General features: G+C 49.4%; 9 protein-coding genes and 1 non-coding gene across 10 annotated transcripts; 5 read left to right on the top strand and 5 right to left on the bottom strand.

Moving 5' to 3' along the window:
* Positions 1-162: 162 nt before the first annotated feature.
* On the top strand, positions 163-1102 carry Aspvir_009577 (putative short-chain dehydrogenase/reductase; the record flags this gene model as incomplete). Its single annotated transcript, XM_043272717.1, has 3 exons — positions 163-205; positions 268-989; positions 1040-1102. 3 exons carry the CDS (start codon positions 163-165, stop codon positions 1100-1102), a joined length of 828 nt encoding a protein of 275 aa, XP_043128652.1.
* Positions 1103-1640: 538 nt separating this feature from the next.
* Aspvir_009576 (GNAT family N-acetyltransferase) lies at positions 1641-2099 on the top strand (the record flags this gene model as incomplete). The annotated part of the gene is made up of 1 exon (XM_043272716.1): positions 1641-2099. One exon carries the CDS (start codon positions 1641-1643, stop codon positions 2097-2099), a length of 459 nt encoding a protein of 152 aa, XP_043128651.1.
* A 39-nt stretch (positions 2100-2138) lies between these two features.
* Aspvir_009575 (GNAT family N-acetyltransferase) lies at positions 2139-2848 on the bottom strand (the record flags this gene model as incomplete). Its single annotated transcript, XM_043272715.1, has 2 exons — positions 2139-2640; positions 2697-2848. The coding sequence occupies 2 exons, from the start codon at positions 2846-2848 to the stop codon at positions 2139-2141; spliced, it is 654 nt and encodes a 217-aa protein (XP_043128650.1).
* A 410-nt stretch (positions 2849-3258) lies between these two features.
* On the bottom strand, positions 3259-4257 carry Aspvir_009574 (uncharacterized protein; the record flags this gene model as incomplete). Its single annotated transcript, XM_043272714.1, has 1 exon — positions 3259-4257. The coding sequence occupies one exon, from the start codon at positions 4255-4257 to the stop codon at positions 3259-3261; it is 999 nt and encodes a 332-aa protein (XP_043128649.1).
* A 1338-nt stretch (positions 4258-5595) lies between these two features.
* On the top strand, positions 5596-7724 carry gprI (putative cAMP receptor (Car4); the record flags this gene model as incomplete). Its single annotated transcript, XM_043272713.1, has 6 exons — positions 5596-5852; positions 5925-6126; positions 6177-6241; positions 6307-6834; positions 7073-7096; positions 7157-7724. The coding sequence occupies 6 exons, from the start codon at positions 5596-5598 to the stop codon at positions 7722-7724; spliced, it is 1644 nt and encodes a 547-aa protein (XP_043128648.1).
* A 62-nt stretch (positions 7725-7786) lies between these two features.
* Aspvir_009572 lies at positions 7787-7860 on the bottom strand. Its single transcript has one exon. It is a non-coding gene; the product is annotated as a tRNA-Asn (tRNA).
* A 1054-nt stretch (positions 7861-8914) lies between these two features.
* Aspvir_009571 (EXPERA domain-containing protein) lies at positions 8915-9701 on the bottom strand (the record flags this gene model as incomplete). Its single annotated transcript, XM_043272712.1, has 4 exons — positions 8915-8997; positions 9056-9290; positions 9343-9506; positions 9566-9701. 4 exons carry the CDS (start codon positions 9699-9701, stop codon positions 8915-8917), a joined length of 618 nt encoding a protein of 205 aa, XP_043128647.1.
* A 559-nt stretch (positions 9702-10260) lies between these two features.
* Aspvir_009570 (alginate lyase family protein) lies at positions 10261-11508 on the bottom strand (the record flags this gene model as incomplete). Its single annotated transcript, XM_043272711.1, has 1 exon — positions 10261-11508. The coding sequence occupies one exon, from the start codon at positions 11506-11508 to the stop codon at positions 10261-10263; it is 1248 nt and encodes a 415-aa protein (XP_043128646.1).
* Positions 11509-12630: 1122 nt separating this feature from the next.
* Positions 12631-13374, top strand: Aspvir_009569 (polysaccharide lyase family 7 protein; the record flags this gene model as incomplete). Its single annotated transcript, XM_043272710.1, has 1 exon — positions 12631-13374. The coding sequence occupies one exon, from the start codon at positions 12631-12633 to the stop codon at positions 13372-13374; it is 744 nt and encodes a 247-aa protein (XP_043128645.1).
* A 442-nt stretch (positions 13375-13816) lies between these two features.
* Positions 13817-14407, top strand: Aspvir_009568 (uncharacterized protein; the record flags this gene model as incomplete). The annotated part of the gene is made up of 1 exon (XM_043272709.1): positions 13817-14407. The coding sequence occupies one exon, from the start codon at positions 13817-13819 to the stop codon at positions 14405-14407; it is 591 nt and encodes a 196-aa protein (XP_043128644.1).
* Positions 14408-15268: the final 861 nt, after the last annotated feature.

Genomic DNA, 15268 nt, shown 5'->3' with positions numbered 1-15268 from the left:
TATCGGAGATGCGCCGATCCATCATGCTGCTCATTGCCTAAAGAGTCACAATCCCCTGGCTGGGGGAGGGGTTGAATCGATGGGAGATTAAAAAATTAATTCAATTGATTCCTTCAGATCACCCGCTCCAAGATTGACAAGTCCGCAACATTCCTGCCCACAATGGCTTTTGCTCGCAGATTAGCTATCCTCCCTGGAGGTCTAGGTATACTGATAGACACTTCGATACCAGCAAACAATGTATATTGACACAAATATCCTGCGTAGGCGGCCTGGGCTCCAGCATAGGCAAGAAGCTCAGAGAACAAGGCGCTCACCTCGCCATTCTCTATGCCCCATTCGAAGCTGCCCGCCGAGAAGAGCTTCTCAGATCCGGCTATGGAGGAGTTTCCAGCGACGCAATTCATACCTATGAATGCGATATTACCTCCCCAGCATCAGTCGAGTCTGCCTTTGGCGCCCTGGAACGGGAAATGATCAGACCCTCGTCATCAATCCAGAGCGACGCTGCCTTTCCGAGCATCCTCATCAACACCGCCGGATATGTCTCGCTTAGTGACATGGAGATGACTCCCCCTGAGGAGACCATGAGACATCTAACCACCAACGTCCTTGGGCCAATGCTCTGCTCGCAGGCCTTTGCACGACTCTACTTTGCCGCCTCTAAGGCTGCAGAACAATCCCCGAATCCCCTTCCACCAGGTCGGATTGTCAATATTGCATCGCAGGCTGCGCATGTGGCACTGCCGCGACATGGGGCATACTGCGCTTCCAAGGCTGCCTTGCTAGGATTGACTCGCAGTATGGCATCAGAATGGGGAGGACGAGGTATCACCGCCAACTCCGTATCGCCGACAGTGGCGTGGACGGCTCTCGGGAAGAAGGCTTGGGGGGAGGAGTCGGTGCGGGAGACCTTTTTGAAGACTATTCCCACTGGCAGGTTCGCGCTTCCTGAGGAAGTTGCGGATGCTGTTGTCTTTCTTTGCCAGGTAGGTCTTTCATAGAAACTTGAAGCGACGTGATGCTGATTGAGGTATAGGATTCGAGCGGCATGGTCAATGGTGCGGATATCAGAGTTGATGGCGGCTTTACCATTCAATGATCGCTTGGAATATGTCGCGTATGTCTGATCAGGTTATTTTATGAGGTAAAATTAGGCTTGGAGTTCTTTATATGTTATTATGATGCTAGACATAGAGTATATTCCATGAGTCCGTTATATTTAGATCCTTATCAACTGCTATCCCACCGCATCGGTCTATTTCTTCTAGCAGGAAACGTCTCATGGAGATGGAGTAGTCCGTCTGAGCAGTCCGAGTAGGCAGCCGAGGAGCTTTGGCTTTGTTGGGGCAGCCATCATTGAATTCAAGGGTACTCGTATTGGTCAATTGGTGACTCATAGATAAGAACTTGGAGGAGATTCAAAGATTAAAGGCAAGTTATTGTTTCCTGACAGTACAAAGTTGTCTACGCTGCCAATTCGTCAAAATCAGCGTGATTATCCTGGTTCCTGCACATATCTACATAGATGATGACGATTTGCCACAGCCAGAAGCCCAGAACCATTAACTGCCATCTATATCCACACTAGCAGCAGAGTCTTCCAAAGACTCTATAACGCAGGTTGAATGACAACAACAATGCTCATCATATCCGCTACTCTTGACCATCCAGAGGTCCAACGCCTACTCCACCACCATTTCACTGAGCTTCGAAGCCAAGGTCGCCCTGAGACATCTTTTGTGCTGGACCTAACCGCTTTCCGGAACCCGTCAATTACTTTGTATACCGCCTGGCAGGGTGCTAGTCTATTAGGCTGCGGCGCGTTGAAAGAACTCAGTCCAACACATGGAGAGATCAAATCGATGCGGACAGCGCAGGGACACTTGCGGAAAGGCGTTGCCAAGGCTATTTTGAAGCACATCATTGCCGAAGCGAGGGAGAGGAAGTACCACTCGTTGAGTCTGGAGACGGGGACGGACGGGAGGTTTGACAGCGCTCGGCGGTTGTATTTGGGGATGGGCTTTGAGATCTGCGGGCCTTTTGGGGAATATATGAATAGTGATGATAATATGTTTCTGACATTGAAATTGCGTTGAATATCTTTGATACCTTTGGAATATTTGACTAATACACTCTCATGGACATGTGTGCTTAAGTACCGGTCTTTCCAACTCCCACAGCAACAATTCATCCACATCATATACCACCTGCTTAATCACCCTGAATCCACATTTGCTCAATACCTTGCTCGAGCCCGCGTTGATCTTCTCGCAAAAGGCAAAGACTTTTTCGGTTGGTTCACTCCTGTCTACTGCAGAATTCAACTGAGGATGACGAGGTAACTTCCACCAGGCCTTTAGTAGTCCGTCCAAAGCTTCCGTCGCATACCCCTTTCCCCAGTAATCAGGATGAATGGAATACCCAGTCTCAGGGCTGGGATATACTTGATTGATACCCATGTAGCCAATGACCTGTTTGTCGGCGGGGGGTGGCTGAGCTTCATCCTCAACCCGTTCACGTTCAATGAGCACGTAAGTAAAGTGACGACCGAGCAGGCTCTCAGGGCCCGCAGTAAAGATCTTCGTGGCCATCCATTCCCGTGTTTCTTGGACAGTTCGATGAGGGGTTTTGGGGTAGCTTACGATCGTGTCAGTCTCTTGATTATGGAATGAGATCAACAAGTGGGTATATACTTCGTCCTGGCAACTTCAGGACTTGACCGGATGGCGAATAAGCCCTCTGCATCAGAATCGGCCAGAGGTCGAAGATACAGTCTATGAGTGATGATGGGTGGGAGCGGTTCTGGGATAGACACTCGGATGCTCTGCTGAGGTAGGAGGGCCATTTTGATGAAAAAGGAAATCTTTTCGATGGATTGATGGATAGGAGAGAAGAGAAGGTTGCTTTGAGTCGATTCAAATCGCAGTCTGACAATTGAAGGAAAGGGGTCAGAATAATTAGCGGGACACCAGACCAAATCCGTTCCCCGACCAATAACGATTGAAAATATTGCGTACTTGTTTCACTGACAGCGAGTTCGAATATCGGCAAAGTACCGAGAGCTGAAGATGCACAAGTGTTGCATAGAATGTTGGTGTTTTGGGACTGCACCGCTGAAAACCTTTCTTAAACAGAGGGTATCAGACATGGATTTCATCTTGCGTAGTGTCTTAAAAGACGACACGAAGTCACGAGAAAAGGAAAAAGATCAAAGAAATGAACCGCCCATAATCAGTCCGAGTCCGACAGATCCCATCAATCAGCTTCATCCATAATATCATCCTCATCCGTAACATCATCCTCATCGTCCCAAGCTTCCTCCTCATCGTCAGATCCACCGAGGACCATCTCATAGAAAATCTCCCGGATTAACTCCTGGACCGCTTGCTCGTGTCCGTCTTGAAGCGCCATCAAATCGTGCAATCGTTTCTTAGGGACCCAGCTTTCGGGGTCAAGATCCTCTTCACACTCATATAGCGCTTCGGGGAGATGCATCCTGAAGTAGGCGAGGAGCATCGTGCCAACGCCCATGACATACTCCGTAGACAAGGCGATGGTGTTTTCATCGTGTTCCAGCCTCTTCGCGAGACCAATCACATCTTTGGCCTTCAAGTAATCCACAAAATCCGCTTTTGGGAGTTCGACACCCTCCACGGCACAGTATCTGATCAGCGCGACGGTCTCATCCCAGTCCATGCTTTGCTGTTCACACAACAGGGCCAGCAGGAGGTATGTCGGGCATTCGTTGAGGTGGTTTTTACCCGACATGACTTGAGCCCACGCGTCTGCCTCGGCTTCGAGGCGTCCATAGAATGGCTTCCAGAAGGTCTTGTGCCAAGGGTCCGAGACTTTGGACGAGGGATGTTTTTCCGCATCTTCCTTGACCGTGGCCGGGAGGTACTTTTCATAACGGACATAGCTCCACATATCATGGAGATTATCGAGTTCCTCGCCCATTTTGGTCCTAGTAGCCAGATCAAAACAAAGATTCGCCGGTCCATTGGTTTGTAGTGATTGCTCGTATTCCCTAACAGATTGCATGTCGCTTTCGCGCGTCTGGCTGTCCCCAGGATAAAGACGGCGGCATGCATCTCTGTATGCATCGATGGCCTCTCTGTCTGAATCCGACATCTTCAGGTGGTAATTATTTAAGAGACAACTCGCAAATGACTCTCTCTCCTCGATCTCCTCGGGGGTGGAGTTTGAGATGTCCCCAAAGGGGCGAGGAGGGGCCAGATACCGCAGGGGGTTCATTTCGTACTGCTATGACCTGTATGATCCAGCTCGATCCGTTTGATCTCGTAAATGCCCTCTATAGGTATCGGGGTATGGAGGAACAGCTGAAATGAGATTTCCACGATACCAGTGGAGATTCCATGATATCCACGGGAAAAATTTCTTCGCGGCCCCGCGCCAAGACGGCACTTTGTATAAGCCACAGAAATCTCCACATTCCTAACCCTAAATCAAAACAAAGATCTATGAGTAGTACGGCGAACATCGAATGTGAGCATTGACAGGGGAATATGTACGTCCCATAGAGGGCCTTCTTTCCAAAGGTGGTAGAAAGATACCCGCTCAATGTAGCGCCACGTATGCTGACAGATTGTTGTGAGTAGCTTTGAAGATGCATACCTCTTGATCAAACTATATCGATATGACCGACATGGACCATGAGTCTATAAGACTCAGCCGGTATAAGGTTTGGAACTGCCGTGAATTCCGAGAATTTTGGGCTTCCGCTGCAGCCGGAACATAGAGGATATTGAATGCTTGTTTATCAGATGACGGGTCATGTCAGGGGTTGCCAAGATCGAATTTTGAATCAGATTCGGTCAGAAATATGACAGAAGCAGCGCCATAAATGACGTTAGAACAGGGTTCATGCTAGGCTAAGCCGAGTTATCCAACCACGATGAAGAAATCCCCAAAGGACAAGTGTACAGGTAACAGATCTGAAATCATGTTGATGGGGTTCCTGCGCAAGTTTCGCTTCTCGCGTCTCTGTTCAAATCCGACCTCTAGACTCTGTATTTGTTACATCGTATGGTGTTTCAAGCAGACTTTTCGCGTTGCTACACCGTAGTCATGATAAGCTTTCGGCAGGATTTCATAGCGGATGATGCTTGAGATCACGCACGCCTTCTCGAGTTTAGGCGAGCCGAGCTACGTAGAGTCTGAATGATTCTTCAACCGATGATTATTTGATTTTCTTGCTTGTGAACAGAAAACCAGCGACAACAGCCAAAAAAGCAAACAAAAGGCTAGAGCGGGACCAGTCGTATATACATCAAACTGGGTACAAATGACGCCATAGCGTGGTGTGATTTACCATTTCGGCTTGTCCAGTAGATACAGAGAATGGTATATTCTGCGCTTTCCCTCCTCGTTAGCCTCATTGCGCTATCAGACGCAAGACGAGTGCCTTGTGGCATGCGTTGGAATATTCTTAACATGTGGAACTGATATTAAGTAGCTTCATCTTTGCACTTGCATGCCATATGCAACGTGCTGGGCAGATATGTGATCGATGATTTTGTAGGACCACCTCCCCCAAAATATCAAGTCCCATATGCCCTTATCACATCCGCCATGGCCCTCACTGAAGCGCAAATTCGCACCTTGACTACGGTCGAGCGTGTCGCTTCGATTCTCTCCATCCTGGGAGTTATCACGATCATCGGCACATTTGCCTTTTCACGGCATTTTCGCAATCCAATGCACCGTCTGATCTTCATCAATGCGTTTTATAATTTGTTTGACTTTATTGCGACGATGATCGCGACAAGCGGGCCCGCGGCAGGCAACAGCTCGCCCTTGTGTCAGTTTCAGGGCTTTTGTCTCCAGATGTGTGTCCCGATAAGCTATTCTATCATTTGATCGACGCCTGATGGATAAAGGAACGCTCTGACTTTAAACAGGTTTCCTATGGCAGATGTCCTCTGGACACTGGCGATGGCCTGCGACGTCTTCCTGGTAGTCTACTATCAATTCAATGTGCAGGCGTTGCGCAAGCTTGAGATATGGTATATTGCTATCATCACATCCATTGTATCTATTCCGGCGATCATCTTTTTATTCATCCATAGCCCGGACAAAGGGCCCATGTATGGTGGCGTAACTGTAAGTAGTATTCGTCTCTTCTTCTATTCCACTGATATTAACGATCACAGCTCTGGTGTTCGATATCTCCCAATTGGGTCGTCTTCCGAATCGTGTTCTACTACGGACCAATATGGTATATCTTCTCTTCTAATGGACCTATAGTTCCTGTTGGGTTAACTAACTCGGCTCTTCTTCTAGGTTTCTCATCCTGAGCGTGTTACTTTTCTACATCCTCGTCGGTATCAAAGTAATCAAACTGCGGCACCAGTTCAATCTCTCCCGTACAGACCACATCGCTCTGTCTTCCAACATTTCCACCAGCAACCACGCCCTTGACCAGCACAAAAACACCGTCGCTGTCACTGTCCAAATCGACATTCAGTCCCACCCCGCCTCCCATGTCTATCCCTCCTCAACCGAACAGAACCCCCACTCATCCCGCGGGGACTCATCCTCCCACAACGCGCCCCTAGATCATAAACGATCCAAGCATTCCAACGTATCTTTCAGACAATACATCCTCATGCCAATGGTGTTCTTTCTTGTCCTGCTGGCCACATGGGTTGCACCCACGATCAATCGGTTATCCGCCCTCGTAAACCCGAACCATGTTTCGTATCCGTTGCTGCTGGCTGTCGGAGCAATGGGATCGCTGCGAGGGTTTTGGAACGGGGTGGTCTTTATCACACTGGGAATGAAGGGCTGGAAGAGGGAGATGAAGCTGAGGTTGGTTGAAGCTTGACTTTGTCACGCTTATGGCAGGCCAGGTTGTTTTCATGTACTTATTTCTTTCATAGTGTATATATCGTATAGTATAGTCTCAACCACAAACATAATAGGAAGATCATTCCCGGATGAGTCAAAACACGTCATACTCAGCTGGGCGTCTTTAGCAAGTAGTCGGGAAGAACATACTTAATTCGCGATGTTTCACCCTAGTTGAAGCGCCCTGATGGTGATGCAGGGAAGATCAGCCCAAACAGCCAAGGTATGTTCGAGACCGAATTGAACATGTTGACTTGCCCTGGAAGCAACTACAATATCGCAGGCTTCACTCAGCGGTCCGGTATGGCCTCACGCAAGCGCTCATTGCAGCCACCGCACTGGCTCAGCGCCGTACCATTGCCGAGGTGATATGTCGCGAGTGGAGTCTCGGCTCAACTGCAGATCATCCCATCGATATTCTCGCATCCTGCCACCGCAATGACACGCTCCAGCTGGACCGAATGATCATGAAAAAGGCTTCGATGCTCCCCCACGCCTCGTTTGTGCATGTCTCCGATATGGGTCCTCAGGGTACACTGTTGATGGACTACGTGAACACCGTCACTCGTCGGATCCAAGAACGCGCTCCACCAGGCTACCACCCCCGTCTTCATTTCGCTACGGTCCTAGGAGACATTTCCGGAGACACCAGGCTGGCTGATTTTCTAGGCCAGGTGAGCGCGCACGACCCTACGTCCTCCTCAGATTGCGTCCTCCAACTGCGCAGACACTGGGCACTGTCGTTCTGGAACGAATTCAGTAGCAGCCTCACTCGGCTGAATAATCCATCCTGTACAAATATAGTCCAGGTGGATATGAAGCAAGATTCAAACTTCCATTCAAATATCTGAGGAAGAGGAAAGGGGGAAATTAAATTGAGGGCGGGTGGAGGGAAAAAGGAAAACAAAAAATTCGTCCCCGGGAAGGCTCGAACTTCCAACCTCCTGATTAACAGTCAGACGCGCTAACCAATTGCGCCACGGAGACTTGTTTGTTGAATAAACGGTTATCTGATTGATTACTATACCAATTAAATTTATAATACGTCAAAATCCGTTGTCAACTCATTAAGGTTCCCAAAGAGAACTGTGTAAGGGTAAAGGGCAAATATCATCGGGACTAGACATACAACAGCTATTCACGGGCCCATGGCTGGACAGAATGAGCGAATATCCATTCGAACCAGTTGTTGTGGGAGCGGTCCTGAACACCTGGAGCACGCATTATCTGAAACATATATTTACTCGTACCCTCGTCTAGGGCATTTGAGGGTAACTACTATTATACACTGTATTCTGCACCCATCTGTCCTGTTCATGTCCATGCCAGGCCTGTAATATTCCGCATGAAATGCCTGTTATTTTACTGCCGAAAGGTCGACTGAGCCAGGTAGCACTTGGACACCACTTCAGTTCCATGCGGATGAGTATATCTCTAGTCCTCCACTCACCCGTCCTCTCATCCCAAGTTGGATTACTGTTCCGGATTTTCAATGAGAGAATACTCGTTTGACTGGCACTCGACGCGAGACATACTTCACACACCAAAACTCGAAGTCAGTGGCGAGATTTTGCTTCACACACATGTCTGGCATAGATATGTCCACTGTCGAGGACAAACTGAGAGCCTTTGAGTTCGCAGATTTGAGGTCGATTTTAGTTGAGAAAAAATCAGAGGGCTTAGAGACAGGTTGCACTCAGTCCTCAATCTCAAACTATTGGGTGTATCATGTATGCGTATATATATGTAGCTATGCCGTGCAGACTATGCTACTTTATACCAACCTATCACAGATCTAATTAGTCCAAATACTCAGCGAGCACTAGATATTTTAACTGGGCTATCTTTAAATATATATAGTAGGCTATCTGGTAATGGCCCGCCATGGCTACCGTTGCTTATCACCATTCCAGTGCCCCTGAAAGCGTCAAACTTATACTAGGTCAGTGGAATATTGTGCAGCGTTGTGTTCTATAAATAGCCATTCAAACTGATATCGACGACTGACTAACAATCTAAAGTTGTTGCTCATCTGGATGCATTATTTCCTTTTCTGTGTCTGATCAAGCTCTCCAAGCCATCGAAAAGCACGAGTGATCTCCACAACACTTTGGTATACATAATCTGTGAAACATCAGTAATCGATAAGATACTGCAGGGATAAAGTCCAGGGTTGACGAACAGGAGCCAATCGCAAGCCAAATAAAGTTCATGAAAAAGTAGTAGAACCAAAAGTAGTAGCCCTCAGGCCGGCAGAACGACCCTCCATGGAAATAGAGGTCGAACAAGCTCGTGGCGTAGTAAAGGACATCTCCGTAGACCTGTCCCACTGACATAAGGAGCTGGAGGGCATGACGGAGGGGGTGTTGGACCGCGATGCAATATACGATGAAGAACGCGAGGGGGCCCCAGCAGAACTATGGGGAACTTAGTGATGAACTGGCTGACTTTGGTGATCTCAGAACATACCATCGTGACTGCCTCCATCGAGACGATGAATGCGTCTGAGGTCAAGTAACGCGAGTCAGAGAGGGAGTATTCCTTCCATAGCTGGCCGAATAGGTCCTGGGAGCCGGCGAGGGATTCATGGTGGACCACAAAGTATGCTTCAAAGAACAGATGAATGAATCCCGCTATTTATTTCCGTATTCGTCAGCACCGATTCAATACCTATTCAACTAGGATAACATACTTAAGCACATCCATATAAAAGCCAGTCGGTCTGACCGACTGGCGGTAGGTCGCACTCGCTGAATGACGATAAAGGCTATCCCAAGTACAGCGGCCCAGAGGAAGCCAAATTGAGCAATCAATGACAAGACTGACATTTCGTTGGCTGCATAATGCGGCAGATGAAGAGTAGGCGGGTAATAATTATGAGGAATCATTTTTGTCATATTTGAGTCGTACATTGTCTCAAGCTAGTGCAATGTTGTAAAATGACTAGGGTAAACTGTACTCCGATCGACTCTGCAACTACCATCCAAATAACACCCGTGGGTTGTTTAAATAACAGAACTGAACTTGGACCTCATCTGCAATCKCTGTCCGCGGAGCCCGAGTCTTCGGCTCGGACGAGAGCCTACCTGATCAGACCACCCAAGCGGGAGCTAGAAGAGGCTTGGCCCGCAAGGGCCGCAAGGGAGATAGTGTATCTGGTTAGTATAGTGTGCCCCTTTTCACCACCAATGCTTAAAACGACAGATCTTGCGGGGAGCCTCTTTGGACCCGTTCAATTTACTAACGCGGCTATATTATAGACCCGACAGCTATGAGCTCGCTAGCTAATATCTCTCAAGCAACATGAAGGTCCTACAAATTCGTTTTCCAAGGTGCTTCTCGAGTCCAACCAAATCACTAGATGCCTGTTCCAATTCTCATGGTGCTCTAGCCAGCAATATTATCCAACTGCTCGGCAGCCGGTCTGAGCACGTAAATATCCCCAGTCGGCGGCGGCGGCAGCTGAGGCACAACCGCCTTGGCTTTACTGTCTCCTGCATCAGCTGCAGCATGTACATTATCGGTTGCAGCGTACGGCTTAAACTCCAGTTCCTCGAATTGCCACGCGCTCTTCCCTTCCACAGCCGCCTTCAACAGGAAATTCGTCGCTCCAAACAGACTCTGTCCATCCGGCCCCTTATAACCGAGCAGGTCTACGCCGACCTTCTTGGCGACAAGCGCAAAGCGCAGGTGCGCCCCAAGGTTGAAATTGGAGTAGTGCCAGCTACGCGTCCTCGCGAGTTCCATCGGTTGGGAGCCATTAGGCCGGATCTGGACATCGATGAGAGACTTTGCCCCTTGGGATGTCTTTTCCGAGAGAGACGTGTTTCCGGTGAAGAGAGCGAGAGCCGCAATCTGCATGTTGGCAAAGGTCCCGTGGTTATTCTCTTGGCCTGCCTCTTCCTTGCCAAAGGCCGAGTTGACTAGCCAGTCGAGAAACTGGCGGTTCCAGTTCATGAACGCTCGCTGGTTTACTCTTGTCCAGCCTGGAGCATTGGTCGAGGCAAGGATGGCGGCTGCATCCAGCACGTTGGTGTATTCCATGCTGAAGTCGATGATGCCGATTGAGCGGCCGTCATTGCGGCAAGGGATGATCTGCGCGTGGCGCAGATTAGGCGTCATGGCCGTAGCGGGGTCGATGAACCATGTCTGCAGGATAAGCGAGGCATGTTTGGCGTATTTGGCCTGGCCTGTGTAGTACCATGCCAGAGATAGTATGTAGCTGGATCGAAACATCGAGTCACGTCCACTGTGGTCGGGGTATTTTTCGACTTCGGGGTTGCGCTCGCCATCCCGGTCTACGTAGGGACAGCCATCAGTGGTATTGCTGGGCCACCAGTACGGTGCTTGGGATGCGTAGTCGTGGATTGTGCCGTTTGGCGGTGGCTGCGTCCTGGAGGTCACAGTCCACGGGCCCTGGCTTAGCCAGCTATCAGCTTCGGCAGTGAGATGACCAAGAGCGGCTGTGAGCGACGAGTCGCCAGCTCGGAGGCGCAGTTTATTCTCAACGAGGCGGGCGCCGTCAATCACAACAGTCTTTGGGATGATTCCATGACGGCCGTGGCCGTTGGGAAGACTGAGGGAGCTAGAGAGTGATATGAAGAGGTTGAGACAGGAGATCTGAAAGAGCTTCATCTTAAAGGATGGCAAGGAGTAGACGAGTCGATCGGTGAATCTGAAGAACCGAGGAGTTGAGTCTCATTCCCTGGGCCTTTCTGGTGTGAAGCTCCATGCAATCTTGCGCCTGGAGCTCTATAAATGTAGCCCTACATCTGTTCCAGCTCGTAGTGTACATGCGTATGGTTGGTGGAAGAGGAGAGACTGACTGACGAAGGAAATGATACATTTTTCCACTACTTGAATTACGGCAGAGAAACTACAACTAGACACGCGTGGGGTAGGCAGCTCGAAGGCTGTTGTGCTCATCCTCGATCAGGGAAATGGAGGACAGAGAAATCTGCAATTGAGGTGTCAGATCTGCATCGGCACTTAGGGCTATTATTAGAGGTTACTGGGGCTGCCGGCATGTGCGGAGAAACCGGGGAAGCGGGGGAGAAGTGCCGACCCGAAAGGGCAATTCCTCTGCCGCAAACTTGGTGGACACTGGACAGGGAGCCATGACCCTTTCGCACAGGCTGATGCCCAGACATGGCGCAGGAGCCGTCATACCTTCTCATACGACCAATCGACCCCAATGTAACATTAGACTTGGCTAAGTGGTTCAATTGCCGCTAGTCCAACGATCGTCGGCACCAATGAGCCAATATTATTCTTATACGCAGCTAGTAGAAGCTTCGTTGATTCATATTGTCTCAGTTGGTGGAAAATATATCTTGCGGGCAAGGACATTGGTGATCATTTATTTTTTGAATAGTGTCATAAAGTAATCAGATCTGTACGCTCTTTCTTATTGACGTAAATGAGATAATCCAGTGTTGTCCCACCTGTCATATATCTCCCGTGTCAGGTTTCGGTGCCGCTGAGGAACGATGATCCCTCCCAGAATGGTGGTGCGCTATGAAAGCATCCTTTAATTAAACTAGTGTCGTATGACGTTGAGTTGTAGACATTTGGACCCTGAAACGGCTGGACGAGTCTCGAGGATAGAGATATACTGGCTATGCGTTAATTATTTAAACCCTCTATATGACCCGACTCTTTGAGAAGGAATATATCCAGCACCACAGTCATCAATTGTCTTTTCTCAACGACTTCCTGAGATCCATCCTCGCTGCTTGTCTCCTTGATATAAACACCATGGCGATCAAGAACCTCCTACCTATCGCTCTCTTGGCCCTTGTCCACTTTTCACCCTTGGCCATGGCACAAGGCTCAGCTTGCGCTCCTGGCGGCACTTTTGATCTATCCAAGTGGAAACTACAGCTCCCAACTGGCAAGACTGGCTCGCCAGACGAGGTCTCTGCGTCCGAGCTCAAGGGCTGCAATGGCTACAAGTCCGAATACTTCTTTACCAGCCCTGATGATGGCTCTATTGTCATGAAGGTCCCAGGCTCTCCGTCAACCTCCAGCTGTGTCACGACCGCAAACAGCGAACACTGCCGCACAGAGCTTCGTGAGAACAGCCCGTCTAAGTGGAGTCCTTCTGCTTCTAAGAACCGGCTGTTTGGCGACTTGATCGTGAAACAAATCAACGACGACCGAGTTGTGGTCGGCCAGATCCATATCGATGGCTCCATCTCCACGAAGCCTGTTTGCGAGCTTTACTATAGTTCCAAAGGTGATCTGACGATGGGTGTCAACCGTTGCCGCACTTGCGGGCAGAATACATTCACTGTCGGCCACGTCCCTGTAGGCCAGAGATTCACCTATGAAATCCGGTACGAGAGCAGTATTCTATCCGTTAGCCTCAATGGCCAGGCTTTCCAGAAACTCGACACGTTTAACCTGGAGAACCCGGATAGCTACTTCAAGGCCGGCAACTATAACCAGGGCAATGGTCCCACGGAGGTTCACTTCTTTGCAATTCGCGTTACTCACTGAGCGTCGATGTCAGCAATAGCTGGGCTTCTCAACTGCGACACCCGAATTGCCTGGGAAAATTATTTCGGCACAACAGACAAATAGTCCTTCGTGTCATTGCCTGGAACTGGTTCAGGACTACTGCAAAGCATGTCAAGATTGATATTATGTCAAATAGCTGGTTAGCAAGGTTTCGTGTTTCTAGCTATCATTAAGATCTTGGTATTGTTGGTTCTCCTCTAAACTCAATTGAATATGATTCCGAATTACGGAACATACTGTAGAGACTGACACTTTGCAAAGAGAGCCTGGGGAAGCAGGAGGCCCCAATAAACAGCCAGAACTCGCTGGCGCTGTATTGCACGCCGTCCATCCAGGTCAATGAATTTGAGTCCTGTTTGATGACCAGAGAACAATCGCTTCCTACAAGCGTGCGGCCGCTGCAACCGACCTACGTGGGGAAATGTTGCGCAATGCGTCTGAGAGCCTGGGACATTTCAACCGGGCATTAGCCAGCATCGGACAGAAGTTCCTTGCACACCGGGACTCGTCCTTCCACCAGTATGACTGGCCGGGGCTCCTGACAGCCTTTGTATACGAGCCATTGGACCCAGCCTCGGACTCCTTCCAGCCGGAGTTCCTCATCCGTGCCGTCCAGTCGACCTACAGAGCAATCTTCAGTAGCTACCTTACACTCGCCCGCGATATATACTTCGACCGTTACCAGTCCCCTGCTACCCCCGCGGTGGATGGAACCATCATCACGAAGACCTGGGACATGACGCCCTCAACACCCTCGATGGTCATCATCATCGTCCTCCTGTCCATTGATTTCTCGGCCCTGGTCCTCGTATTCGCCCTCCGTCATAACCGCTTCAATGGGCCGCGTATTCCGAAATCGGTTGGGTCACTGATTCCGTGGGTCGCACGGAGCAGGATTGCGCCTGACTTCCGGGGAACGTCGCGGATGACGGACAGCGAGCGGCGGGATTATCTCGTGCGAAAGAGCCACAAATACACTTTTGTTCTGTCTTTATGCCCGGATGGTGAATAACGGTGGCTGTTGGATTACGACAGCCGCTACTTGAAGGAAGAGGACCATGAGCTGGACGAGATACGTGAGACGGGGATGATATCACGTCGTTGTCAGAGCGGAGATCCTACCTAGATGAAGACCGCTTTGTTGTCCTCTACCATGCTACGCTTTCTAGAATGGGGCTTGAGCAAGGCATCTTGCAGGTCATTTATATTAACATTAATAAGGCTATAAGGATTCGCATCTGCTCTGCTCGCATATCTCAAGCTATTATCAGCTAACGAATAGCTGCGTTTGTGGGTGGTATCTTAGACAAAGCAATGTGCGAGCAAGACTGGGGATGGAGCCGAGCGGGCATATTCAAGCCATCGAGTAAGCCTGGAAACCTTGTGTATCCGGGTCAATAGGCCAGTCCACTCACAGATATGGCACTAGCCAAGATCGATAATCCAATGAGCTACTACCCACCATAGATCCGAGAAGGGTCCAGACTTCTAGTATTTGCGCCCTAATAATGACCCGTGATGTGAAGGTCTGGTGCTAGAGCTAGGTTAAACTCCAAGGGGCCATTTGTTTCTGTTGAAGTTACCAGCGCTTGCCTGAACATGCTCATTGGTGGTTGATCGATATGACTGCTAGGATCACTTCCAGCCTCACCAATGATACCCAATTGACTGTCTGCCACCCAGACCACTCAGATTCTGGCCGTGCAAAGTACGACAAGGATGTGATAGGTGCCCAACAGTCACGTGTGGAACTCCGCCTCGAGAGTCAAAGACTCAAAATACTGGTGCGGCTGAATGGTGAGAATAAAGTGGTAGACATCGAAGAACTACCTGTCAGAGGGGTGCACAGTGAACTCCCTGTACTAAAAGCAGT

Source organism: Aspergillus viridinutans, assembly GCF_018404265.1.
Source record: "Aspergillus viridinutans IFM 47045 DNA, scaffold_8, whole genome shotgun sequence".
Lineage (NCBI taxonomy): Eukaryota > Fungi > Ascomycota > Eurotiomycetes > Eurotiales > Aspergillaceae > Aspergillus > Aspergillus viridinutans.
The sequence above is the reverse complement of the archived record's forward strand: the minus strand, read 5'-3'. Positions and strand labels throughout refer to the sequence as shown.